The sequence below is a fragment of the Pyrgilauda ruficollis genome, unplaced genomic scaffold (genome assembly GCF_017590135.1).
Source record: "Pyrgilauda ruficollis isolate IOZ18807 unplaced genomic scaffold, ASM1759013v1 scaffold10, whole genome shotgun sequence".
NCBI classification, from domain to species: domain Eukaryota; kingdom Metazoa; phylum Chordata; class Aves; order Passeriformes; family Passeridae; genus Pyrgilauda; species Pyrgilauda ruficollis.
Genome location: NW_024508101.1, coordinates 3,363,716 through 3,391,434, shown reverse-complemented (window position 1 = coordinate 3,391,434; position 27,719 = coordinate 3,363,716). Strand labels below are relative to the sequence as shown.

At 41.5% G+C, this 27,719-nt stretch overlaps 1 protein-coding gene across 1 annotated transcript; it reads left to right on the top strand.

The window, feature by feature from the left end:
- Positions 1–497: 497 nt before the first annotated feature.
- PPP4R2 (protein phosphatase 4 regulatory subunit 2) lies at positions 498–27,464 on the top strand. Its single transcript, XM_041461322.1, has 9 exons — positions 498–680; positions 1,372–1,453; positions 17,739–17,909; positions 22,327–22,420; positions 23,232–23,269; positions 23,588–23,662; positions 24,039–24,182; positions 24,451–24,719; positions 25,674–27,464. The coding sequence occupies exons 1-9, from the start codon at positions 647–649 to the stop codon at positions 25,985–25,987; spliced, it is 1,221 nt and encodes a 406-aa protein (XP_041317256.1). The 5' UTR covers positions 498–646; the 3' UTR covers positions 25,988–27,464.
- Positions 27,465–27,719: the final 255 nt, after the last annotated feature.

Below are 27,719 nucleotides of genomic sequence, written 5' to 3'. Positions count from 1 at the left end.
GCCAGAGCTCCGGGAGCGTTGGGACAGCGCTGCCAGGGGTGCTCAGGGTGGGGTTGTTGGGGTGTGTGTGTGTGCACGCTCAGGAGCTGGACTGGATGATCCCCTTCCAGCTGGGGATCTTCTGTGATCTTGAGAATAAAAACACAGGCTCGTCCTTGCACAAACGGGGGAGCGCAGTCACCCTCAGCCTGAGAGCGGGGAGGAAAGAAAAAGAGCTCTCCGAAGGGCCGAGGCGTGAAGCGGGGACGGCTCCGCGTTCCCTCCCCCGAGGATCCGCACGGCGGGGCCGGCATGAGGAGGACGATAACCCGGAAAAGAAGCCCAGAGCCGCCTCAGAGCGCGGCTGCCGCTCGGACGCTGCGGCCGAGCCTTTCCCGCCGCTTTTCCCGCCCCTCCCTCACGGCTGCCGGCCCCGCCCCCTGCCGCGGGACCCCGTTAACCCCGCCCCCTCCGCGGGACCGCCCATTGGCTCCGCCCCGTGGCTCCGCCCTCGGCGGGCGGGGCCGCGGGGCCGCGCACGGGCACGGCGCGGGCGCCATGTTGGAGCGTCGCTGAGCGCGGGGTCTTGGTGTGAGCGCGGCCCGGTCTGCGCGGGACTGGGGCGGGGGAGCCGCGCGGAGCCGCGGGGGAATCGCCCGGGCGGATCATGGACGTCGAGAGGCTGCAGGAGGCGCTGAAAGGTGGCGGCGAGGCTGGCGGCGGGGGCTGGGGGAGCGGTGTCGCCGCGCGGAGGGGAAGACTGAGGTCCCTCAGACCCTGTGGGGGGAGCGCCCCTCGCTGAGGGCGACGGGTCCCCGCGCTGTGGGGAGGGGGCTGCTCGCTGGAGGAGGGTCCCGCAGAGTGGGGAGAGCCCGGGGGTCGTTGTGGGGAAGTGGAGGGCAGAGCCCCCGGTCTCCCTACCCAACGACCCTTGGGGCTGTGTGCGGGGGATCGGTGACTCTCGGGTCTCCCCGGCTGCCGTCCTGGACTCCCCGGTCTGGCCGCCCCTTCTCCCCCATTCCTCCCCCGCATCCCGGCCCCTTCCCTCGCATCCCGGCCCAGCCCGGACCTGTCCCCTTCTCCCTCCCCAGCCCTCTCTGTTCTGGGCTCAGCTTGAGGAAATCGGTCTCTTTCTGTGCCGTAGCTGCTCAGAAGTTGCAAATCAACTTTTGCTACTCGGCTGCGTGCGGTTTCTCCGCAGGAAAAATAATAAGTGTTTCCCAGGGCTGGGAAGCTGGTGGAGTTCATGGGAACAGCCGGAGCATTGTGAGAACACAACAATGTTTGTGTGGGAGCTGTACTGATAGTTCAAACAAATCGCTAATTATTGTGAATTTTTGTTCTGTCCCGTCTTCTTTTACCATTCTTTTTGTGTCGTTTTCATGCCAACAGATTTTGAGAAGAGAGGAAAGAAGGAAGTGTGTCCAATACTGGATCAGTTTCTTTGTCATGTTGCTAAGACTGGAGAGACGATGTAAGTGTGACTGTTTTGGTGGTCCTCAGTTGTGACTTAAAACAATTCTTGCATTTTACGTCAGTGAGATTCTACCAGGGTTCTTTTTTTTGCCTGTAGGTTGCTTCAGTGAGCTGAATAAGCTTTCCTTAGTTTCCATTTAATTTAGTGTGGATTAATTTAGTTTGCTGATAGTTTGATCTAAGGAGAGGAGACTTCTGATATAGGCTTTGCTCTGGGGTGTCTGTCAGGTCTCACTGATCCTGCTCAGCACAATAAAAAACCTGTTGCTTTCCCTGGGTTTTTAAGAGAGATTCAGGTTTTGTAAGTGGCAAGTTCAGCTGCTGTTGCAACGCCTGCTGTACACTGTTGTATAACTGTGTTTGCAGTATCTCATTGTGTTATTTACATAAAGATATCAGCCGCTCACATTGTTTCTTTCTGAGCTCTGTAACCATCCTGTGATTGTGTCTGGGTGAGGGGACACGATCCGGAGGCGCTTTTACAGCCGGGCCTGTGGGAACCGCTCGGAGCTGCCGCGGTTTCTCAGCTCGGCGGGAGTTTCCCTCGTGCCGCCCTTTCCGTGCCGCTTTCCCGGCGGCTTTCCCGGGCGGCAGCGGAGGGAGCCGCGCTCCTTCCAGGGATCGCTGCTGCTGACTTCCTTGTGGCTCACTATTTGGCAGGAAGGGGAAAGGCTTCCCCGGCTGCGCTGCTGTAGCTGGGCTCACTTTCTGGCGCCCAGGCTGTCTCCTTGTTTTTGAGGCCTAGTGCCAGACTACGGCTGCAGCAGGGGAGATTTGCTTTTGCGAGTGTTTTGTGATCAACCAGTGACCGCAGGGGCTTTGTTTGAGTTTCTGGAGTCCCGCGAACTTGTAAGAGGTTTTGTAGGTTTTGGTGGTTTTCTTTTTTTTTGGTAGCTTGCTAGTGCTGCTTGGATTAATGGTTTAGAAAGAAAAACAAGTTCTGAAATGTACTTTGCTCTTTGAATAGAGGCTCATGCTCAGCAGACATACACAGCTCTAATGCTTCATGTTTTGGTGTAGTGCTTATTATACAGAAAAAACACATCACTGTAAGCCCATACTAAAATTTGGTTAAAATATTTTTCCCATTCTGAGATATTTCTTCAGGTTGTTTTTACTGTTTCTGCCACTATCATTTATATTCCAAAGTAATTTTTAAAAAGTGGTTCTATAGGGGCAAGTTCTTGGAAAAATTATTTCCTCTCTGATTTTATTTTCATTCAAGAAATCTAGGTTTATTTTTATTATTTTTATTTTTACAAACTTTAACCTGAACTGGGATCTGTAATCTGATATACAGATCCTGCATTCCATGTTTCCAGAGTTTTCTTCTTGGTTTTTTTGAGGTCTGTAGCTCTTTCAGCCTTCTTAAACCTTTCAGTTGCATTAAATAGTTTTTTAAAAGGTGTTGGGTCTGAACATCAGAAGTGCATAATATTATCTGGAGATAGGCATGGAAATATTGTTTTATAATACCAAATTTGCTTCAGATTATCTACCAAAGTCTGTATTTGTTCATCAGACATGTTTGTGTGTTCACTGATGTTTATGTACGAAAATATCAGGGAAGAAATGAGTAAAAAAAATCAAAACTAAAATCTCCTGGGAATCACTCATATGAAGATTACTAACGTGCCTTTTAAGAACTTAATGTACTTTTAAGCTGGTACAGCTTGACAAGTACATGTATTCTGGAATAGGCAGACCTACCAAATACATGCAAATTTAAAATGCACTAGATTGTCTTTATTTTCACTTATGTAAAAATAACTTTGTGTGATAGAATCTGAACCAGTAGATACTTTGGAGTGAGAAGATAAAATACTAGTTTTCCATGACAATTTGTTAGGATTTTTACGAAGTTCAGAGTATAGCTTAAAAAAAACAAGCAGTGAGGATGGTTTAGTCAGGGGTAATTACACCCATGGTTTGCAGACTTGATTATTGAACAACAATGGATCTTACTCAGTCACAGCCTGTTCCTAATGTAACAAACAAAAAGTACTGAGGCAAACCAGGACAAGTGAAATGTGAAATATTTTTATGTTCAGTTGTTAGTTCTAGGAGAGTTATATGGTCTTCATGGGGGTTCTTTCAGCTTTTTAACTTCATCATGAATACTGATTTTTAGAGGATAAACTGCAGTCTGTATCCTGGGGTAAATGCTCTCATCCTCCATATGTTTCCAGACACAGTTGCAGCAGATCTTGGTGACTCAGTAAAATTAGTTTGAAAAGGTAGTAATGAAGTAAATTAAAGTGACTTTTTAGGTTCTCCTCAAAGCTTGATCACACGCAGCTCACCCAAGAGATGGAAAGCACAGGCTCACGTAAGGTCGCTGGGCGCCTCCCTGCCCCCACTTGTTCCAAAGTGCTTATTCATCTGAGCGAGCTGGGAACAGGTAGGTGCAGGTTTAGGTGAGGCTCTGATCGTCCTGGGATTTCTCTGGCAGCAGCCTTGCCTGGTTCAGCCCGTGGGTCACTGTTCCACTTGGGCTGTTGAGGTGCTTCTGCAGCTCTGTAGGAACGTGGGGCAGGAACTTGTCACAGTCCTGGCTCTTTAGGACAAGGCTCAGTTCATTGATCCATGTGTTCTGTCCTGATAGCTGGTGCTTCCAACTGCAGTGCAGCTGGAGAGGTGGTGAAGGGGAGGAGCAAAGGGTGAGAGGTGGTAAAGCCACCACTGCAGCTATAGGGCTCTTAGTATCTTTATTGTAATTAGAGGTCCTTTTCACTTACAAGGGAGGTGTGGAACAAAAACATTGCTAATTTTGGTTCTGTTATCACTGTAAGCTTAGGTGTGTTATCACTGCTGTGCAGTAAAATCCTGATCATACAATGATGTGCATTCATTTCATCTTTTTGAAGTTTTCCTCTTGTGCAAAGTTAACCATTCACTTAATTGCTGGTGAGATTATGGCCTACATTTACAGAAGCCAGTCTAAACTTCCTTTATTAGAGCTGACAGAAGCAAAAGTCTGATTGCTTGGCTACTGTGAAATATTTTTGTTTCTTAACAGTAGCCATGGTAAGACTTAGCCTTAGGTGAAATATATTATAAAGTTTGTTGTTCAACCTTTTTAAAGTTGTCTTGAATCTTAGGATTTTTTTTTTTTTTCTTTTCAGAGGAGTAGCATACTCCTCAATTAACTTGACTTTTTACTGAGATACTAACGTGGTATTTCCTTTGTGAGGCCAACTACGGTCAGGCAAGTTTGTTATAACCTCCTTGTCTCCAGTTTGTAACAGATCAGTGTGACTTGCAACACTGAGCAAAGTGAAGAGGGAGGAAATCTGTTAGTCCTAGTACTTAGCTGTATCTAAAAGACCTCTAGAAACAGGATGAGTTTTTGTGTCCTTTTTTTGTAAGAAATCCACTTATCTATTTTTTCTGAAGTAGAAAGAGCTTTAAGAGATGGGATAGAAATCAGAGCATTGCAGTACTAGAAGTAAAATGCAACAGTGACATCTTTTCTTGTTTCTGAAGAATTCTTGAAAATAGTTATGAAGATCACTTATCAGTTGTGATCTTGTGTCCTGTATTTAAAATGCTTTCCCTTACCTCTTAAGAAATTCTCTTGGGTTTAGAGTCACTCTGCCCCTTCAATAACAAAAATTTAAAAATGTTTTAAAACCATTTATTTAGGTACTTCACCAAGAAAGTCTAATGTGTTGGACTGGAAAGGAAAACTAGATTTTTCTAAAGTGGAAAATAAAACTTTGAAAACTAAAGCAATCAAAAATTTTATGTTGGTTTTTTATGCACTTCCTTGCTCCTGCCCTGGGGCAAGGAACCTATAAAGTGCAGTTTTAATGGCTTACTGTAGTGGAAAGTATAATACAGAAGCTTACTGCCAGTGAAGGAATCCAGAAAGTAGTGAAATACCAAAATCTGGAGCAATACAGTTCGTAGGCAGAAGTGATTAATTGTAAAATCCTTCTAGGCCTAAGTAGAGAACACTGCCCAGGACGTGATGCAGTTACACTGGTTGCTCCCCTTAGTGCAGCTTAAACAGCCATTAAAATATATTCTGGTTTTATTTCTTCCTGTAGTGAAATTCTTTTGGAAGCTCTGAAATGTTGATTTGAACTTCATCTGAGCCTGAAAACAGAAGTTGTTTCTTCACATGTTTAGGGCCAACACAAGTGGGTTTTGCAGAGCTTCTTGAGTCAGGTTTAATTTATGTGATTGTAGGGCAAATCTGGACATCAGTGCTGTCATCATAGAGTAGTTGGAAGCGACTTGTGGAGGTGATCCAGGCAGACCCTGTGCTCAAGGAGAGCTAATTCTAAAGTTGAATAAAATTGATTAGGGCTTTGTGCAGCATTTCTGAAAATCTCCAGTCATGGCAATTCCATAGCCTCAGTTTGGCTCCCTGTTGCACTGCTTAACCATGTGCACTGGGAAGAGCGTTTCCCTTGGAGCACCCTGGGCCCAGTGCCTCTGAGAAAGGAACCTGTTTCCATCTCCCTGGCTGCAGGTAGCCCTTCCCTGGTGGAAGTCAGCAGCTGGATTCCACCAGCAGAGCCTGTGTTCCGAGGCAGCCGTGCTGCCTCAGCTTCCCGCAGCAGCCTGGTCACAGCATGGCTGGCAGTGCTGGGCTGGCAGTGCCGGGCTGGCAGTGCCGGGCCGGCAGTGCCGGGCTGGCAGTGCTGGGCTGGCAGTGCCCGGCTGGCAGTGCCGGGCTGGCAGTGCCGGGCTGGCAGGGCTCAGCTGCCCCCGGGCCAGCCCAGGGGGTGCCCTGCTGTGGGCTCAGCACCGGCGTTTGTAACTGGGTGTGGTTGGACTTTGGATCCCGGCATTGCAGTGGATGGAGCCTGAGCTGCACCGTGGCTGCAGCTTTGCCAGGGCTGCTGTGCCTTGCTCAGGTTGAGCTACAGCGTTCTCTGGTCCTCCCTCCTCGGCAGGCAGTCAGGTGGATCAGGGATGATTTGCCTTTGGTAAATTACATAACTGTAAATGTAAGTTACATAACTGCAGTTCCACCAAAGATAATGGCAAAAATACTTTTGACCTTTTGATGCTGTTTCATGTGCTTTATGTAGCAGTGAACTTTTTTTTTATTACACTTTTAAGCTTTTTTGAATCAGTTTAACTTTCCTATTAGTTTGTTATGGCAATGAAGTAGTTTGTTTGCTGTAGGAGAGATAAATGAAGATACAGTAGCCATGAATTCCTACAAGAACAAGTTTGCATCTCAGTTTAAGTGTTTTAACTATGTACTGTAAAGGCTTGTGTAATATCCTTTCTCTTGTTACAAATGTATAGGTTTTTTTTAGCCATATGTTCTCTGGCTTATTTCACATGCTTAAATTTAAATCTTTTTTTCCCCTTAACTATGTTCTCTGCTTTTATTCAACAAGCAGTTGTCTTGCTCGACATGTGTGTTCTAACATTTTTTCTGATTTGGAGACAACTTACCTTCTGAAAATCTTAATGCCTATTTGGGGAATGTAATTCCTTATAATTTTTTTAAAATATGAAATAAAACAAATCTCAAGTTTCTGCTGTAATAAGCACGATCATATTTTTTTCTGAAAGCAGTTTCTGTGTGCTTTGATAGTTATAAGCCTGTTCCATTTCTATGTTCTCAGCAAAGCAAGAGATGTAAGTAAACTTCTTGCATTGTTGTCCACTATTATTCCTCACTAACTCCATTCCATTCAGCATATGGAATTACTCCATACTAATTCCCATTCCACTGACAGTTTTCTGTTTCATAATCCACTGACGTCTTGAAAGGAGAGGAATCTTTGGTCAAAAAGCCTGCTGATGTACCTTTCTCACACTAATTTAGCTTCCTTGCTCTTTTACCTCTATTACAAACAATTTCTGTATGTGTGAATTGTGTAGCTGCAGTACTTGAGAGCAATCAGTGGTGGTATCAATGAAATCACTTGCTGCTTTGGGAAACACACACTGTTGTAGTGTTTTATTTTAAGTGCTGCCACTTCATATCTATTGGGAGTGGAGTTTACAGTATAAAGGTCAGACTTCAACTGCCATTATAAAATGTGTGTGATGAACTGAGCCTAATAAACATTAGTCTCTCTGTGGAACACACGTGTGAGGAAAGGCAAAAAGCAAACTCTGATTGCAGCACTGAGGTTTTTGGGGTGATTGGACTGTTTTAATCACAAATGTAGCTCTTTGCACTTTCAGATTTGCAGTGTTAGTGTGGCTTCCTTCCCTGTTGCTATACACAGTTTGTTCTTGTAAGCACATTTCCTGATAATCTTTTTGGCAGCCAGTCCATGTCACTTTGCACAGAAAACCTCCCCACCATGCATTCTCTGGTAGTTAATGCAGTTGCATGTGTTTCTGATGATCACTTTTACTTGTATTCTGTGCTCATCCTTCTCCTCAAACTCACTTCTCTGCCTTGCTTGATAGGATTTGTTGTCACCCTCAGGGTTTCTCTTGGTTTGTACCTTCACCTTTCAGTGACATTGCTGTAGTAGCTGCCTCAGTGTGACCTCTGATATTTTCCAGTGGGCCTCAAATCTCTGTTCTGTGGGGGCTGTGCTTGTTAGTATTTCACCTGAAGGACTTTCCCAGGCATTTGGGTATTGTTCACTCTATATTAACTTCTCAGTGGCAAGGATGTTTTTCCATTTTGACTTTGTAATTGGTGAGCCCTAATCCCTCTTCCTGTCTGAAGCTTTTGGCAAGGTTTGTGCCTGATAGCACTGGGGGGAAGGAACAAGGCAGGAAGGAGGGGTACAAAGCAGTCTGGTTGACTTGGGGAAAGTGGATTATCACCTTTTTTTTATGGGTAAACCAGACTGATGCTGCTTTTCCACAAAGCTGATACATGTCTGGCAGGTCTCAGCTTTAGAAACAAAGCTACTTGAAGACAATGACAAAATTTCCATGATGGCAATACCTGGTGATGCTTGGCTTGGAAGTGGCAGTTGAGTGTGATGATGCACAATCACCTAATGCCTGTGGATTAGGTCAGTGAGGTAGGGTGCACCTTGTCATCCCAAGCTTAGCATGTGTCAGCTGAACTGCCTCGTGGAGAAGCCAATTAATTGGGTAGCTTTTGTTTCTGGTTTGGAAAGAGTCAGTAACAAGTGCAATTTCCTTGACCCCAGTAGAACTGCTGTGAGACCTGAGGGAGGCCTATGGGTTTTTGGGACACTGCATAAGGTGGCAGGCACAGGACTCACTACAACAGAGATCCAGGACAGGGATCTCTGTTGCACAGGGTGCATTATCCTAATCTGATTTCCCATCTTTATAGCTTGATACAGTAAACATCTGATCATATTATGTCAGTGTGGCCTGCAGCTCCTTGAGGTGACCAGCTCTTCTATAAGTGACAGCCACACTGGCCAGAGGAGCTGCAGCAGTTCTTGTGTGCATTTGGTTATTCTGGGCAAACCAGGGATACCTGAAGCAACATTGGTGCCCTGTATTGCTTTCTACTCTGCTATAAGGAAGATAATTTTTGAATGAAGAATGTTATGATCTTTTTTGTTCTGTGGTCAGTTTTTGACTTTAAAATAAAAGAAAATGAAAGGTACTTGAGTTTGGTTTTAGATGCTGTATTCACAAATGTACTTCCTAGAAAATTTTGGACCAAAATTTTTTTTCTGTTCTGTGGGACAGCTATATTCTGTTAGAGTCAGCTGAATATTTATCAGGAGAGATTAGAATTAGTCCCTTGATGATTACAGATAGTGCTTTAATGTCTTCTTCAGCTGCATGTTTCCATAACTAAGTCTTAATCTTTGTTGTTCCTGGCAAGAGCAGTAGTCATTTGCAAGCAGCAGAGGTGAACACTCTCACTATTGAAGTAGTTGTAGTTCTAATATCTGACAGTTTCCCTGGTTCTGGAATGAGCTCATTGTGCTCCCAAGGAGAGCAGAGACTGGATTTAGGCTGACAACAATCAGCTAGTGAAAATGGAAAAACACCTCCTGTGCTTGTGGGAAATACCAGTTTTTCCTCCTTTGAACTCTTCAATATATTTTTAATTAAAGCGAAAGGTAACATGAGGTAAAACTCTGCTGAAGATAAAATGTGAGTGTTTAATTTTACATGAGTTATCAGGCGAAAGGGAACAGGACGCTCCCCCAGGACGAGTGCTTTGCCAGTGTTTTCCCAGCAGGAGCACACTGTGCAGCAAGGCACAGTGTTCCAGGAAATTCACCCTACCTGGAGCACCTCAACTTCCAAATTGATTGCTCGTTTAGAAACACTCAGAAAGGATCTAGCACTTGCTTAAGGCTTTGATTTGATGTTAGGTTGAGGTGTTTGTCTGCTTGCCAGAAGCATGTGAGAACCCAGTCTCCACTGGTGTACAGGGGATTTTCCTGTGTAAATCTGTTGTCATTGTTTGGAATTTCCCGTGTTAATCTGCACTGTGTGAATGGTGAAAATAGCAGCAGTGTGCAAAATCATGACACTAAAATGAATTGCATCAAAATACTGTTAAAATAAAGCAGGACAAATAGAAAAATAGGTTTAAAATACAAAGAATATTTGACACAAGAGTGGAATTAGGTGAAATATGTTCTTTTACCTGATAAATGAGTGCTGCTGCTTAAAGAAATGGCTTAGCTCCCTACTAGTCACATCACACATCTTACTCAGCCTTATCTGCAGCATTAATTTTGTGGTTAGATCAGTGATCTGCCTCACCTCCCTGTGTGTGGGATCACAGGAACGTGTGGGAGCAGCAGAGCAGGCTTGCCCCTTCTGGTGTAGACAAAGGACAAGGTTGAGTGTGTGTTGGGCCAGCACCTTCCTGCTCTGCACTGGGGTGGGATCCCTGTGGGAACCTCAGCATGGCTCATCTCCCTGGTACTGGGAGTTCAGTGCTGCAGCTTGTTATCCCAGAAATTTTCAGGGGTATTTTATGAAAAAGTTGAAAGCACACCTGTTTAAGAAGCAATCTGTTTATATCATAAATAATGAAATAGTAATTCCTGTATGAAAGCTAACATGTGAAATGGCAGCAGGTTTGGGTTTTTTCATTTGCTGGTCTGAAAATGATGGGAATTGTGTTTTACAGGCAGTTCTTAAAATTTTTAACTTGTGCACCCTTTCTGCACACCTGTGTATGTCCAGGTTTCCTGGTTTATAGCCACTGAATAGATCTCAAATTTAGATGTGGTGGATAAAGTGATACAAAACATTGATACAAAACCATGGCAGAAAAGGTGGAGGGAGTAGAACAGAGACACCCGATGGAAGAGCTGGGAGTGGCCTCAGCCTCATTCTCCACAGGCCTGCCCTCCGTGGGTTCCCTGGGCAGCTGCAGCTCCCTGGGCTGCTGGAGAGGATCCCTGGATGCTGCTCCGAGGGAGGGGGGCAGGACGGGCAGCCCCTGGCAGGCTCCCGGCGCTGCCTGCCCGCTGCTGCTCTTTGCACAGCCTGGGGGAAGGAGCCCCGCTGGGGCTCCTCATGCCTGCCATGGGTTCTGTGCTCCCTGGTGGCAGACACGGGCCCTGCATCAAGGCTGTGGAAGAGCATGCTGCAAAGTTTGCTGCTTTGCCAGGGGTTTGAATTGAGTATGTGATTGCTGAGTGCATTTCGTTTTCTCTGCCTTTTCACTTTCCAGATAGTTCTGGAGATCCCATTGATTGACCAGAATAGAAAAGGAATTAACTTGTTTTGGATGAAACTTTAACTTTGCCTTTGACAGCCTGGGGAAATGACTGTTTCTTAGAGTATATCTTCATCTCCTACGAGCTCTAGAACAAGGCACAAAAGAAAAGAAACAGTTACTGAAGTTGGCAAGTTACTTCCAAACACCTGTTTCCTACTAGCAGGTCTCTGTGGGAGCATTGTGTAAGTCAGTAAAAACTGTGGGGCAAAGGTAATACCAGTGACTGACATCTCTTGTTCCATGTTATGTGACTCCCTCTGAGATTGTCCTCTGGTTCTTTCCTTGTGTGTTCTGAGGACATTGCCTTAAAATCAGTTTAGCTGGACATAAAATGTTTGCTCCTAAATATACTAATTTGGTGGGGGTATTTTTGTTTGTTTGTTTGTTTTAAATTTCTGCTTGTCAGAGAGCCAGTAGTGGGAGAAGTGTGGAGAGGGAAGTATTTCCTTTTATTAAGTTTTGATATTTCTTTTATGACCTGTTCAATGAACAGAATCAATAGTAGATGTACTTTGGTTTCATTTTATGTTCTGTGTGGTATTCAGCATCTCTCCAAAACAGATGGCATCCTCTTAAAATTTAAATCAAGTAATTTTGTAATGAACTTAAACACTGTGAAATCTGAAGACAGACATCCCACCAGGACTCCTGGGACTCTTCATGTTTTAAGTACATAGCTGGGTCTCTGGAAGCTTAACATCTCTTCAATATAATGTTTTTCTTAATTAAATCTCTAATCTGTAAGGCAATTCCAGAAAGATTTATGGAATAATTGCACTACTTTCATTTCAGGAGTTAAGGCTGTTTCAGGCACTCTGAATTCTTCCTCCAGTTCTTCAGTCAATTTTAGGTTTTGTCCTGCTTTGCTTCAATAGGTCTTACTGGAGTTTGAACCTTAAAATCTGTAGACTTTGTCTAAAGTGGATGAGCCATATGCACTCCCCCAGGGCTATGTCTGATGTTTTATGTCAGTTTTTAAAAGGGAGAGGAGTAAATCAGTGGAGTTGTCTTCTGCACTCCTGGAGACTTGGCAGCCCAGCCTCCACCTCGTGTCCAAGTCGTGTGCTGATGTTGGGGTGCACTGTTATAGCAAAGCCTTGCAGTGCTAAATATGTGAGAGGGAACCACAGAATTTGTTCAGCATGGATAGTCTTCCCTTAAAAATAGTAGGGATTTTTATCTTTGTCAGGTCTTGCCCAAACAACTTCGTTAAATATATCAGGCTTTTTACTCTTCTCATTGACATCTTATCTCCCAAAGTGACTGTAACAAGTGGCAAAAGAATCAAGTATAAAATCTTGTCCAGTGCTCAGAAGAAAATACCAGTTAATTCTCTGACACACAATAGTGCAGATATTGAGCTGGTTCTCCTTCTCTCCCATAACCATTGTGGTAAGAGAGAAAACTGCTTTCACAGTTTCTCCAGGACAAACATTTTGCATAAGCAGGAGATAAGGGAAAGGGGGGATGTCTTTTACACTCTGGGAATGATATTATTAGATTATTTCCATGTAAAATGCAATTTTGTTTGGATATGCATGTTTGGAAGGATGAATCCTATGCAAATCCTGTTAGCAGAGACACAGTCATTCCTTGCAAGCAACTTTCTGCTACTAATTCTTTGAAATCAAAGCATTGCATCAGATTTTGCCCTGCTTTCTGTCTGAGGGGGCCTGTTCCCTGCTGAGGATGCTGTTCATCAAGTAGAATTGGTGCATTTCTAAACTTGGTTATGTTGCTTGGCAAATTCTGTTGATCTGTAGTAATGGATTAGTTCCAAGAGCAAATCATGTAATTCAAGTACAGGTGTGAAATAGATTGATTGCTTTTATTAGAGAACAGAGCTATTTAGGATTGTGTTCTTCCATGACTCTGCTCTGGCAGTGTTAGATTGTTTCTAAATTAATCTCTCTTTTTTTTATTGTTGTTTTTTATTATTCTTCTCCCCTGTGCAGTGGAGATATTTTTGCTGCTTCATCAACTCTCAGTGACTCAGTGTTGCACTGTTCTGACTGTGGAGTTCCCCATCCCTCCTTTGTGGCTTTCCTCTTAGAGTTTAAGTTTCTTGTCTTCACCTACTAATTTTGATCCCATTCTGGGGTTTTGTTATATGTGTGATTTTTTGAAAAAAAAAAAAAATTTTATTAGCGATTTTTTTTGCATAGTCTGTCATTTAATTTAATCCCTACTGGCTCATTTCATGAGCCAGTCTCATGTCTTCCCTCACCCTTCCCTTTTGTCACCTTGTCTCTCTGATTATATGTATATCTTCTCAAAACTTGCTGATGTTACTTGTAGGATTGGCTGTTTGGTCAGGTGCTGTCTGCTTTCCTGATTGACTTTGAAAACAGCTGAGTGTCTTCAAGCACTGAAATCTTTTCCATACATTTTTCTCTTATGTTTCTAATGGTCAATGAAATTGCAAGGTCAGGGACTGCACTGGGGTGCAATATTAAGGGGTTAAACATCTTGTCATACCTTGAGGCACATTGTTAGCATATATAAAATATTTAAATAAGGTAGAAAGATTGAATTTGTTGGACTGTGTGAGCTTCCATACTCTCATTTGTTGCTTGACTTTTAAAGGTGCTTTTTAAAAAACAATTAAATTTTTGAGTTAAACTACCAGCTTTTGTGTCTGCCCTGGGAAGATTTGAAATGGGTGGTGTCTATGTGGATACAAGCTATAGTTCTGCAGTGCTGTGATTGATTGTTCCTCTCAGCCATTCCTTTGCCTTTGACTTTTTTTTTTCTTGATAGGTGCTTTTTACTTGAAATCAGTTTCTTCCTCTTGATTTTTTGTATGCCAGAGCAAATCATTAAGGTTGATAAAGAGGAGGATGGTGCAGGAGCTGGTGGCACGGAAGCAGAGGACTCTCATGATAAGCTGACATTTTTTCCTAAATTATTTGGAGCATGTGTGGAACTCCAAGCTCATTAGCCCAGGACAGCTCTTTGTACAGGTACATTTACACAGGGTGACCCAGATATTGTAGTGAAAGGTGCCTTCAAGTACAGAAAATGTATGTAACTACAAAGGCATCATTCTCTGAAATGGAAATACACTGAACCAAAACATTTTGGGATCAGCTAATTTTTAAAGTATTATTTTTGAAGGTGTTGTTTCAGATCATGCAGTGTTCTCAGTAACTTTTTTCTTTGAGTGGTTGTAAAAGCTCTCAAAGTTGCTGATACAAATTCCCAAGCTAGTGTAGTGGACAGGAAGAGCATGGCTTGGAAGAAAAGGCTGATTATGTCCAGTGCTGAGTGGGAAGAGCAAGTATTTATAAACAAGCCTGCTCTGAAAAAAAAGTATGAACAGTATTTTCTCCATGGAATTTCTTAAATTTGTTATTCTTACGGAACTTGTTTTGTTTATCAGTTATTTTGCAGTGTATAAAACTTAATGGGCTTGTGCATAAAGCAGACAGTAGAAAAAATTTCTTTTGCTTCTATTTGGCTCTTGATCCAACTATAGAAGGTATTGCCAAACTTTTCTCTTGGTTTTGGGTTCTCACATTGTGTAACAAAGCAGGGAAAATAGAAGTCTTTCTCAGGAAGCTTATGATACATGTGGAATATTTTTCTTTTCCTAGAAAACAGATACTTGGCATTTGTTTTTCTCTTCTGTTGTCTGTATTTCTAAGCAACCAGTCTTTCCATGAATGGGGCTAACTTAAAATTTCTGGAGGTGTCGATAAAGATTGCTTTGATAGCTAGCAGGATATGTGACTTCTAATCTTAATTTTGTACTGCCAAGCAGCTCGACCCATTGTTATGAAGGAACTGGTTTTCTCTATGGATGAGACACACGAGTTTGTAAAGTTCAGCTGATGCCAACTTGTACGTGTCATTTTCATAGACTGGCAAAACAGGAAAGGTGACTTGGCTCTTGTGACACTCACTTCTGATCACTTCCACTAAGTAAATGGGAACTGAGACAATCTTACTGTCCCTACAGAAATAATTTTGGTTCTTTTGGTCAGAAATGAGTTCATTATTTTAACAACACTGATGTCAGGAGATGCACAGGACAGCTGTGTTTATTGTTTGAATTGCTGCTCTGTCTGAGATTGCTCGAGTGTAACAGTGGCCTTTGAGCAGTTCAGCTTTCCTGCTGCTGCTGCTGCAGCCCGAGCAGCAGGGAATCCAGCAGTGCTGGGAAAAACTGCTGGGGAAACACAGTGAATGTCTGAGCAAGGCTGTGCTGAGCCCCTTCTGCTGTGGTTACACAGCCTCTAGCAACAGCTTGCTGGGCTGATTTGAGCTGCTGTTGCTCTCTCTGGGCTAGCTGTGGTCACCCTGTGACTGCAGGATGAGTTTATCCTCAAACCCTGCTGCCTCTGTGTGTAACCTGTCCTGTGTTACCTGGCCAACAGCCATTTAGCAAGTGGTTTGGAATGCAGGTTCTGTGTCAGTAGTTCAGTGTGTTACAGATGTAAGTTCTTAACTTTTTTTATAACGGGAGAAATGCTAATTAAAATTTGTCGTTTAAAATCCAGGTGATTGTATCAAGAAGTCATGAAAACTATCTTTGTTTTCTGTAGTTTCAGCATTTTAAAGGAGCTGGTGGGTGCTGCTTTCAGGCAGTAGATTGCCATTTTAAACCTCATGTTGTTGAATTATTTCAAAACTGATGGGTTAATAGTCTGTGAAAAGATAAGTGTTATTATTTAGCAAGAAATAAGTAACAATGAAAACAAAGAACAACTCAAGTTTTAAAGTGTGGAAATACATCCAAATGGGGTTGTCAAAGAATGTTTAGAGTAATAGTGGAATCTGCTTTCATGAGGCAAGTAAAGCTCCTGGGATGCTCTGTGGGGAGTAATCCCACACTGTCATGGGGTTATTTACTGTGGTTGTGGTTTGTTTATGTATTAAATCTGTGATTTGTTACTAACACTTTGGTTTCATGGTGGTAACACTGCAGAGTTGTACAGCTTTTTAATTTAGCATTTGCAGTAGTAATGCCTGATACTGTACATTGGAACATTATAGTATTCTGCTTTGGATGTAGAATGCTGATTGGAGACAATCCAGCTAGACTCAGTAGTGTTCTTTAATCCATACCATTCCCTTTTGGGACCTTGATGTTTATTTATTTATTAATTTGTATTATTATTCACTAAGTCTTGTGACCCCTCCTGTTGTGAGATACCTAAAGGTTTCTTGTTAAGGAAAACAGAGGTTTGCTTTCCTCTTTGGAGTTCCCCTGTTCTTGCAAAATTTATCATTCCTAGTGAAAGACAGGGGCTTTGTTTGGATCTCTATAGATAAACCTGAGCTAAGTTTCCCCCCTTTTAATCTTGTAATTATTTCTTTGAGACAAAGGAGAAAATTAGGGCAAAGATGACGTGGCCCTGCTTTTGTGGTGCAAGCAGGCTGATGGAGCTTCCTTGGCCCATGGATTGGGATTTGGTGGTGCTGGAGAAACAAACATCACCACGCGTGGTTCACAGCACACATAGCTGGGTCAGCCCCACAGAAGGGCAGCTGCTGTGTGGGGTCAGAAATAGGCAGGGCTGCCAAAGGCAGCCTGCAGAGATGGAGCCTTTGGCTAAAAAGTTTTCTGTGTAGTTTAATATTGCTTTGAGCAGGAGCTGAAGGGCTGTCCAGGGGCTCACATTTTACACTTGTTTGGTTTGAGCCTGCTCCTGCCAGATCACATGTGTTACAGATAAATGTCAAAGATCATTTTCTCTCTTTCTTTATTGTTGGTTTGTTATTCCCTGTTTCTTCTTTTTCTCCGTGCTGGAGCTGTGCAAGCTCCTGCATCAGGAATAGAAACAAATCGATCCTGAACTAAATCAGTTGCTGCTTTCACGTGGCTCCCTGTGCTGATCCCAGGGAAGTCCTGGATGTCTCCTGTGGCTGCCATGGGTGGGGAGGGGCTGTCTCAGCACTTGTCAGTTGTACCCAGTGAGAGGGACTTGTTTGCTTGAAGAAATTTCAAAATCTAGAATTTTATAAATGATGAGACTTGAAGCTGTAAGGCAGGAGGAACCACCTTAAAAGCTTACTGCTGTGGGAATTTTTATTGGGAGTCAAAGTTGTTTTGCTCAGTTATTTGTCAGCAAGTGCCAACTGTGATACAGAAAATACTTGTCTTTTTGAGAAAAAGAGGTACCACGAAATGTTTTTAAGGTGTGTGGAATTACAAAAGGCCTTTGGTAAGGTTTTGTGAGGGGAACAGATAATGCTGTGTATAGTTGCTCTATGGATTCCAAACTTGAAACCCTTTGTGTTTTGGTGTGGTGGATTTTTTTGGTGTGGGTTTTTGTGGTTTTTTGTTGGTTGGGTTGGTTGGTTTGTTTTCCCTTCCTCCTCTTATGAGCTCAGTGAAAACTGTAGGCTCCCTTGACATTGTATAGACACGTGTATATTTCACATTTAGGTTTGCCTTGTCAGTGGATATTGGTTCTTTAAGGAAATGGCTTCCCCTGCTGTTAGTGGCAGTTGATTTGTGTTCCTTTGTTCCAGTGTAATTGTTGAAATAGTTACCGTGCTTTAAATTCAGGAAGGAAAACAGCACTGCATCACTTGCCTCGTTTATCTCAGGACTGGCATACCAGGGTGAACGTTGTTATGCAAACATAAACTTACACTGCTGTTCTTTGGGTTTAGGACTAACTTGCCTATATTTCAATGCTTGTGTTTTATGCAGGGTTCAGTGGTCTCAGTTTAAAGGTTATTTTATTTTCAAACTGGAGAAAGTCATGGATGATTTCAGAACCTCAGCTCCTGAACCAAGAGGGCCCCCCAATCCAAATGTGGAATATATTCCCTTTGAAGAGATGAAAGAAAGAATTCTGAAAATTGTCACTGGATTTAATGGGTATGTATCCTTTGTTTTTAAAAATCAGCATAACAAACATATTTCCCCTGCTTTTAACATAGTAGTTTGTCCTGTCTCTGTGACTGTTCATTTTGCTTCTTCGAATAGATGAGCAAAAGCAAATGTGTACTTTGGAAATACATTACAGTAGTTTCTGAACTTTATGATTGTGTCACTGAATGAGAAGTGTGACATGTGACATGCTGTGCTGTCACTCACTTTGTTTTTTCAGTATGTAGTTTTTAAACAGTACAGTTCAAACAAGTATCATATTACTGTGTGCATTTAAGAGATTAAATAGACAGTAAAGTCAGATTTCTTTTAGTGCATTTTGAAATACCAAATGAAAAGAAGTCTGCCTTTTGGTGTTCAGTTCCTGATTGTTTTGTGGCAGTTCACTGGCTTTTGAAGAAATCATGCTGTGAGAAACAGGGTGTGACCAGGAGGCAAAGGTGTACCTGGGCTGGAATTACTAAATTATGCCAGATTCAAATTTATAGCTGAAGTGATACTGATGAAGGACATGGGGTGTTTGATCTGTTGCTGACAGTGTCCTAGATTGAAATGTATCTGTGCCCTTTCCTGGTTTCCTAATTTTGGAAGTTTTTGTTTCCTTTCAAATAAAGCTCCTGATGTTTTTGTCTTATTTGGTGTGTCCTTTTTACTAGCTTATGTAGTATTTTTGTTGTTAAACTGGATTACATACTTACATAGCCATAAGCTGAGTCATTGTGCTTGTGGTGCTTAGTGCTTAAGAGACTACTTTCAGCATTTTTCTCAGCTTGTTGAGTTCCAAATCTTGTCTTCCTGATACTCTGAAATTTCAGGTTCAGAGGTACTGCTGACATGTCCTTAGTATTGTATTTGATGCTGTATTTATAATTTATAATGTCATTGTTCCATGCTACTTCATTTACTTGCAGTTTAGGAGTCTCAGTCAGATCTTCTCTTCCCCCCACAATTGCTCTCATGTAGGAGACTTCTAAGAATGTGAAATTCAGCTTGTTCTCAGCTCCCCAATATTTATACCGGGCTGCTTCACTGCAGGAATTTAAAAACAAACCTATCCTTTATGCTCAAGTCTGCCTCTCTCCCGCCTCCCCCAGCTTTTTGTTCATGCTTCGTTGGCCACAAAATGGGTAATGTTCTCCCAGGGACAGCTAATGAATGGGCTGCTGTTATCTGCTGTTGTTCCCAAGTGCACTGAACAAACCTCTGGATGACGAGTCTGGAGCTTAGGCTGTGCCTGTGCTATTTTCATCCTTTGCTGTAACACTTCAGGGTGCTCAGCTTCCTCATACTTCGCAGTGAAACTCCCAGGCTTTGAGGAAGCAAACTGCATCCATTAGTTACCTTAAAGGAAATAATGCCTGGGGATGTTTCAGGAGCTGGGATTGCAGAGTGGTTCATTTAGTAAATCCTGTAACCCCCACAGGGAGGATGTGATTGGAAAAGCTGAATTGTATGGAGATCTGTCCAAAAAATAGCAGCAGCAGGTTTTGGGTTGTGTGATTTGTATATCCAGGCTGCTTTAGAGCTGTGGGTGTCATTTCGGGTACCAGGGCAGACAAAGAACCTGCTTGATGTGACTTTATTATTGGGACATTTTTATTAATGTTTAAGAGAGCAGGAAAGAGTTCATTCAAAGTAGCAAATTTGCAAAAACTTTTAATTTGAGTCAAAGAAGTAACACATTAAGAATGACCCCTGTTTTGGGGTCTTTCTAGCTGAAGTGCTTTTTGAAGAAACCACAAACTAGCTGTTTTAACCTGTCTGTATCTTATTTGACATGGTGTCTTCAGAGCCAGATTCACTTTATAATTCTCTTACAATTGCTTTGGAGTAGGAACTTCTGTCCTTTGTTAGTGAAACAAGGAAGTTCCAAGTTATTTGGGATCTTTGATGACAGAGAAGTTTTCACAGCATGAATAAAATAGATCATAATCCAAATGTCATTTTTGTTGCTACAATTTAATATAGCTGTTATAAATAATGTTCACAGATCCCTCTTCAATCCTGTCAAAATGAATATTTGGTTGGTAATTCACTCTGGACTGTAGTGCTGGAAGTGCAGTTTTGAGTGTGTTGGTATGGAATTTTAAGTGGTTACCTTAAGCAGACAGATCAGGACTATTCATGCAGCTCATGTACTGAGCTAATTAAATTTCTGAGTATTTACAATCAGTTCTCATACTGCTCACAGACTTTACATTGGTGTTCCTTTATAGATTTACACCAGTTTAAATTGCTTCTGTTTTAAAATCACCTTGTTGAACTATTTTAAAACAATTTTTTTCACCAGAAGGAGTTTCTGAGGTGAAATTAACTTTGGGTTTTTTCAGCTAAAAGCATTTGTAAATGTTGAAGGAGTTCTGTGCAGAGGGGTGATTGTGTGACACCAGCTGCCATCTGCTGCTCAATGCATGAAGTTCACTTTGCTGGAAAGAATTTGGAGGGAAATGAATTGGCTTTTCCTTTTTCATTTTGTCTTGTTATAACTGAGAGGAAAAAAAGCCAAAAACCACAGCTTTACAGCTTTTCCTTCTGGAGTTAGTTGCAGGCTGCACATTTCTTGAATTTTCTGTCATACTTGGGGAATTAGCATTGCATTGATATTCCAAAACACTTCATGTCACAGCATTCCAGGGGACCAGTTAAAAGTACAGCTAAACCCAAATTAGTCAGGTACTGATTCCCCAGGATATCTTACAGATCTGGCTGATGGAGAATGATTTAAAAATCTGTATGTTTTTGTTTCTGTTGAATAAATGGATTTTTGAATAGACTGTCTATTCTATTTTCAAAATAGCAAAATTTCTTCAATTAGGAATTTCCAACCCAAAACCAAAATGACCATCACAAGAAATAGTAAGATCAATTTAATATTTTATCTATATGGAAAAATTAGCAGATTGAGTAAATTCTTCGTGACTTAAAAGAAGGCACTGTGCAGAATCTGAATATTGTGAGTATGGACTTGATCTCTAAGGTCTCTTCTTAAGCTTGGTGATCTTATGAAGAATTTGGGTGTCAAAGATTGCTGGTTGACCAATGAAGAGCAAGGGAAGGGAGATTAATAATGCCAGAACTATTGGCAAGCTTAAGAGCCTTCACGTAATAAACTGAATTAGAAGGAACACTTGTTCCTGTGGTTTTTCTGGTTTGTTGAGGATTAGGACTTCCTCAGTAACATAATGTACAGGCAGTTCTGGGAAACATAATTAAATTGTTGATACTTAGTCACTGTCTGAGTACTACTGGCTTTTAGTTAAAGTGTCCTGTGGGATGATGAATTGGAGCTGTGCTGACCTCTTTGCACTGAGCTTGTGGAGATCTGGGCATCTCTAATGTGGCTTTTTAGCTAATAAGCAAGCTGGAGATCCATGCTGTTTTAGCTCATGACACAGGCTGGAAATGCCATGTACTGACTTCCTCAGAAAATAATAAATGTGGAATTTGGACAAAAATTTACAGTATAGGGGTATACACACACATACATGTCAGTCTGAATTGGTGCTGCTCTGGATTTGGTCAGTTGTATTCCCAACCACAAAATGGCTCATAAATATTGTATTCTGTCAGATATTTTCTTAGATAACTTTTTAAATGTTTATGGCTTCAACTTCCAACAGTTAACTATAAAAATGCATGGTGCTTCATAATTTTACTGAAATATTTTTGACAGACATTTGTTAAAATGTGATGGTTGAAAGTGTGTGACACCTCTGGTAACTGGGAATGGTTTGCAAAGTGTTGCTTGTCTGAAGGGTCAGTTTCTCATTTCACCAGGCATGAAACTGAGTGCAGAATTGTCAAAACCAAAAATGTGTTTGTGATTCCTGTAGGCTTATGCATCACTTATTATTATTACTTATTTTTCCTGATTTGTTCCTTGATAGATGAGTACATTGTCCAGTTGTAGCAAAATAGATTATTTGTAACAGCTGAAGTATAATGGTTCTACTAATTCCAATATTTACTGCTTTTTCTGTAACTGTGTTTTGTAAAACCTGAAATAAACTACAAGTTGAGACTTTTTTAGCTCTAGTGTGTATGACTCAAATTTGTTTTGAATCCCTTAGAATTTCTGTTCTGTGTATTGGAATAGTACAGTCAGAAAGTTTACTGTTGATGATCTGATTTCCTTTTCATTGTTTAAATGAATCCTGTGAATTGTGGGGTGATGCATTTAGGATTCAACTTGTTTTTTGTGGTGGTGAGCACAGGAAACAGCTTTGTGTGAGATAGGGGAAAATAAAGCCTTAAGGTGCCACCCAGTATTGCTCATGGTAACAAATTTCAGTACTGGTTTTGTTCTGCCTTCTCAGTAAGAGGGAGAAAGCGATAATGTTGTTGCTTCCTAACAGTTGTACTTACTAAAATAAAATTAAATTGTTACAAATCTATTTCATTGCAGCATCCCCTTCACTATCCAGCGACTCTGTGAGTTGCTGACAGATCCTAGGAGGAATTACACAGGAACAGACAAATTTCTAAGAGGTGTGGAAAAGGTATGTATTTCTCTGAGAAAGCGCACAGCTCCACAGTCACAGCCACCACTTAATAACTTCCCAATTGCTCCCAAAGGTCTGCTGCTTTCCTTGGGGCTCAGAGCCAGAGTACACCTCATGGCTGCTCTTAAGTGTCTGAGTTAGTTTCATACCTCTCAGCAGCAAAAAGGAGTTTTAAAATAACTGCAGACAAAAGTTAATCTCAGGGCTGCAACTGCTGTGTTTCCCAATCACTGTGCAATAGTTTGTGGAGGGTGGCAGTTTTTGTATGGAGTCCTAGTTAGAAATGATCAGATGAAATACCCTGAATCTTTTGATCAGGAATTTCCTTCCCACATTTGGTTTCAGAGTAGATCCAGAGGTGAAGAAGGGAGGCCCCTTCTCTCCAGTGTCTTTTGTTTCAGTATTTAAATCCTGTGCTGTAGCAGAATGTGCCTTCAGAAGAGCACGCAGGTGTCTTACCTGGCATTTTATAGCTTGTGTCAGAACGTGGGATCCTTCAGAAGCCAGGGAGAGACTTTGAGAATATTCCACAATAGGATGCTTCAGCATTTCTGAATACTCTGTTCTTCAGAGATCCCTCAGTTAGAAATTACAGCCACTCAGGACTGAGGCTTAATGTGCTGGACAGTAACAAACTTAATAAAATCCTGAATTTTAGTGTAATTATGGCCTGACCTTGTAAGAGGGAGCAGAGGTATTTTAACAGATAGGACCAAAATCCTGTAACTCTTAAAACTTCTGGGATGTTGTCAAGAGCTGAAGCTTCTATTTCTGAACTCCTGATGTGTTTGTTGTTTGTATATTACAGAATGTCATGGTTGTCAGCTGTGTATATCCATCTTCAGAGTGAGTATAATCCCCTTTTCCATGAAAATTCAAGCTTGTGTTAGTAACAGGAAGGATGCATGTGTGTGTCTGATGTCTCTCTCTTGCTGTCAGTAGTTGTATCTAAAAGCCAGACATGCAGAGTTCAGTTTTTGTTATCAACAGTTCAGTCAGCAGCAGAGATGGTGCCTGCAAGTGTAATAATTGGGGAATAAATAAAAAGCCTTTGGGGACTGACAGTGGGGGCTTTGTAAGATGGGGTTTGGGAAATTCTGTGCAAAGAAGCTTGAAGTGATTTAAAGTTCTGTTATTCATAATATTTTGTTGTTGTTTTGTTAGGAAAAATAATTCCAGTAGTTTAAATCGGATGAATGGTGTTATGTTCCCCGGGAATTCACCAGGGTACTCTGACAGGTGAGTTTAGCTCCAGGGATTCACTTCTACTGGCTCAAAGCAGTGGAGTTGTGGGAATAAGCACCCTTAAAAATGAGGTGTGACATGGAATACTGGGGAATGGGGATAGAGGAAGCATGAGCATGTGTGCCATGCACTCTGTATTTTGATCTCTCTAACCTCATTGTGAAGATTTTTTTTTTGTTATTTAAATTTTGTTATCAAGTCTGCACATTGCAAGCGAGGAACGTTTTATTCAATATAAAACAGCAAAGCCCTTCATCTATTTGTTTAGTTCTGTTGATCTTTTAAAGAAAGGGTATAACTGCTTTCTGCCAAGTAGGAACAAATGACTTAGCTGAAAGGCTGGACTAACTTTTGATTATTATTTTTCAAGATCGAATGTAAATGGCCCTGGGACCCCCAGACCCGTGAGTCGGACGAAGGTTTCGTTGTCAGCTCCCATGACAACCAACGGTTTGCCAGACAGCACAGAGCATAAAGAGCCCAGCTTGCAGCAAACAGAGGAGAAGAAACACAGGTTTGTCAGGAGGAGTGTGTTTGAAGCTCATGATTTTATTTATGTTTTAAAAATAGTTTTAAAAAGACTGACCCTCTGAGGGATCCATAATAGAGTCTTAAATCAGGAGTGATGACTTTGAGGTTTTGTTATGTAGTAAGTGGAGCAAATTCTATTGTTACCACTTAATGTGTTTAAATCAAAGGAGTTGCTACTTTTTTCTTAAAGTGTGACAAGATACAGAATGTTTGTCTTTAATAAAAGCTACATCTGGTTTTGTTGCTTGTAGTGAATCACCAGCATCTGAATCAGAAGGTGCTCAGAGCAGCCCGGTGAAAAATAAGCACTCTGAGGATGATCCTGCAGAAGCAGAAGGACATGAGGTAAAAAGACTTAAGTTTGACAAGGAAGGGGAAGCCAGAGATGCACCAAACCAAACTGCCTCCAGTGAAGTCTCTTCAGGCATGGGGGAAGAGACAGAAGCATCCTCTACATCTCAGGATAAAGAAAAAGATGCTTCCTGTGCCAGACAGCACTGTACAGAGGAAGAGGAGGAAGGTATTTCAGATTTCACTGTCTTCTTTTACTTCCAAGGAGTTGAGATTTTCTTTGCTGGAGACCAGTGCTGTGGGATTGCTGAAGGTCTCCAGTTGCGCTTAAAGAAGAGCTGCTTGTTCATACTTCAATTTTACATAATTTAGCAATTCTGTGATTTCTTTTCCCTTGGTCCTACACTCAATTTGAAACTTACACAGGGGTACTTAAAATCTTCTGAGGCCAGGGATTAGATCAGGGTGCACCAAAAATTCAAGAATCCCTGTGTTAGGCTATCATCGGGTGTTCTCATCCTTTCTCCAGAACAGGGATGGGTCACAGCTCTGTTCAACTGTCTTTATTAATTATGGAATTTATTTAAATACAGATACAAATTTATGTTCTTCCACTGAGGAGACTGAGCAACAATATCTCCACATCCTATTAGAACAGTAAAAATTATCTCACTGTAAGGCAGGCTTTGTATATAAGTTAAAAAAAGTAAATAACTGCAGTTAAGAGGCTAATCTATTTTTTATATATTCTTCAAAGTTTCCTTTGAACTATTTTTGTGGCTCATGTATTTGTACAATGTTCCTGTAGATCATGATGGCTGTACACCTGAAACAGCCATGGTTTCATAATTTCCAAAAAAACTGCTTCTGAAAGCAAGTGGAGGGTGTGGCAAAGCCAGAAAAAGTTACTTAAACTTTGTCTTTATTCAGTGACACTTAATTAAGTGAAGCTACCTGTTAAATAAAATAACTTTTTTTTTTTTATTGTCTGTTGGTATAGTTCAGATATCCTAACAAAGCTGGCTCTGACTCTTTACCTCTTCTAATAAAATTGGGGTTTGTCTGTTTTTCCTCTCATTGGCTGTGCTGTGCAGGTTTTGCTCAGCATAGCTTGGAGTGGAAAGTAGCGTGATAAAGTTATGTTGGAAAAATCCCTTGGTAACACTCTACTTTTTGTTCCTAGAGTCCTTCATGTCTCCCAGGAACGTTGGTGCAGACAGAAAAGATCAAGACAAAGACAGTGACTCCTCGAGTGTGGCTGAAGAGAGCTCTGAGGAGAGCAATCAGATGGAGGAGTCTGAGCAGCCACGGGCAGAGAAGGATTTACACTCGGCTGACAGTGACACCAGTGCATCTGCCACCAGTGGAGCTGACTGCAGTGACACAGAAGAGCTGGGGTCCTATGCCAGGGAAACTCCAGAAAACTCCTCAGAGACCCCGATGGAAAACAGTGATGAGGCCACAGAAGCTGCAGATGAACCTATGGAGCAAGACTAATTTAAATAAACTTAGAGGCAGTATTTTCCATAAGGCTCCGGTTTTACACTGTATAAATAATTTTATGTAATAAAGTGGACCTTTAGTTTTACAAAAAGAAGCAGGTTGTAAAATAAACTTCTCCATGGATTGAACCTTGAAAGAGTTGTACATGATAAGAACTGTGAATACCAGCTCCTTCAGGTCCTGCTTACCGCTGAACTTTCGTTTGGTCAAATCAGTGGTTTGTGTATAGTTTTTTTTATTTAGAATAAAAGTTTTTAAACTGGAAGGTAATTATAATTTTGACAACTTTTTTGGAGATCACCACACCTAGTTGTATGTAAGCAAGAAAGCTTTTTGTCTTGTCTTTTTCTGACAGCTCTAGCAGTTACTTCATATTTTGGTTACAGTTTCAACATTTGACATGTGAAATTCGGGGTTTCAGGCTGATTTCCGGATTTTTATTTAAATACACACCAAGAAACCTTCTGTTGTGTGTTTCAAATGTGTTCCATTTCACACACACATCTCCACACAGCATGCACACCTCCGTGTACCCTCGCTGTTCTAAGGGGGAAAGGGTATATTTTTCTGTTTCTATAAAAGATAAATACAGCAAATACTTTTTTCTATAGGAAAAGACTGAGTTCACCTCTCAAGGCACTTTGCTTTGCCTCTGGAAAAACAAAACACATGAAATCTGGCCCATATGAAACCCTGAAAATACTAACATTGTTGAAAACACCAGAGTAAACACATTCCAAGAGAACTGTTCCAATGACAACATTTTTGTATACTTCTGAGGTGCCTGAGTGAAAGGAGTTCATTTATTTATGAGAAAATGTGCTTTATGTTGAGAACGTTGTAATCAAAACATTAGCTTAAACTTTTGTAGAAGAAATGTTTGAAAATAAAACACCTTGGAAGAAATGAGCAGGTATTTGCCTTTTTGAGTGCTTCTTGGAGCTTGTGAATATTGTAGAGAAGTCTCAGAGTTCCTCCAAGGTTTGCAGGTGGCATCGGGCTGATCACACCACTGGATGGGAAGGATGGAGATGTGACCCAGGTCATGTTCCTGAGCTACGAGGGGTAGGGGTGCAGAGAAATCACCACGATTTGTATAACATTTTGGAAGTGAACTAAATATTTTTGAACATGCTACTTTGACAGCCAGTGTTACATTTTTTTCAAACCAGCTCAAAGCACAAACTACTGCTTTAAACTCAATGTTTTCCAGTTCCCATATTTAAAGACATGCAAGCTGCAACCTCCCAGTCACAATTACTGGCTGCCAAATTTATACCTGTTTCTTCAACTGTACCTTTTTGATATTTAGAATTTTTAAATTTCTGTAAAGTAGATTTTTTGTAGATTGTAATGAGTGCTCACTGCCATTGTGAAACGGTATATAATTGTATAATTTCTGTGTGTAAACTGAATGCTTGGGCTTTCAATACAGTATTCATATAAAGCAATAAATATTAATGTTATGAAATATCTGAGTACATTTTTATCACACTTGTCCCTCTTTGGTTTTAAGTTCATGTACCTGAAGTACAAAAATGACCTCTAAAATGCATGCTGATAGTTTCTTGTACTACATGGTCTGCTTTGTATTGTTTGGGGGAAATTTAGGTTTTGGTTAATACCAGAATTAATTTGGCTCAGTTGGACTATTTATAAAGTAATTTCTTGCTGATGTTACCTATCAAGTTGTGAGCAGACAGGATTCAGGGAGACGCTTGCAAAA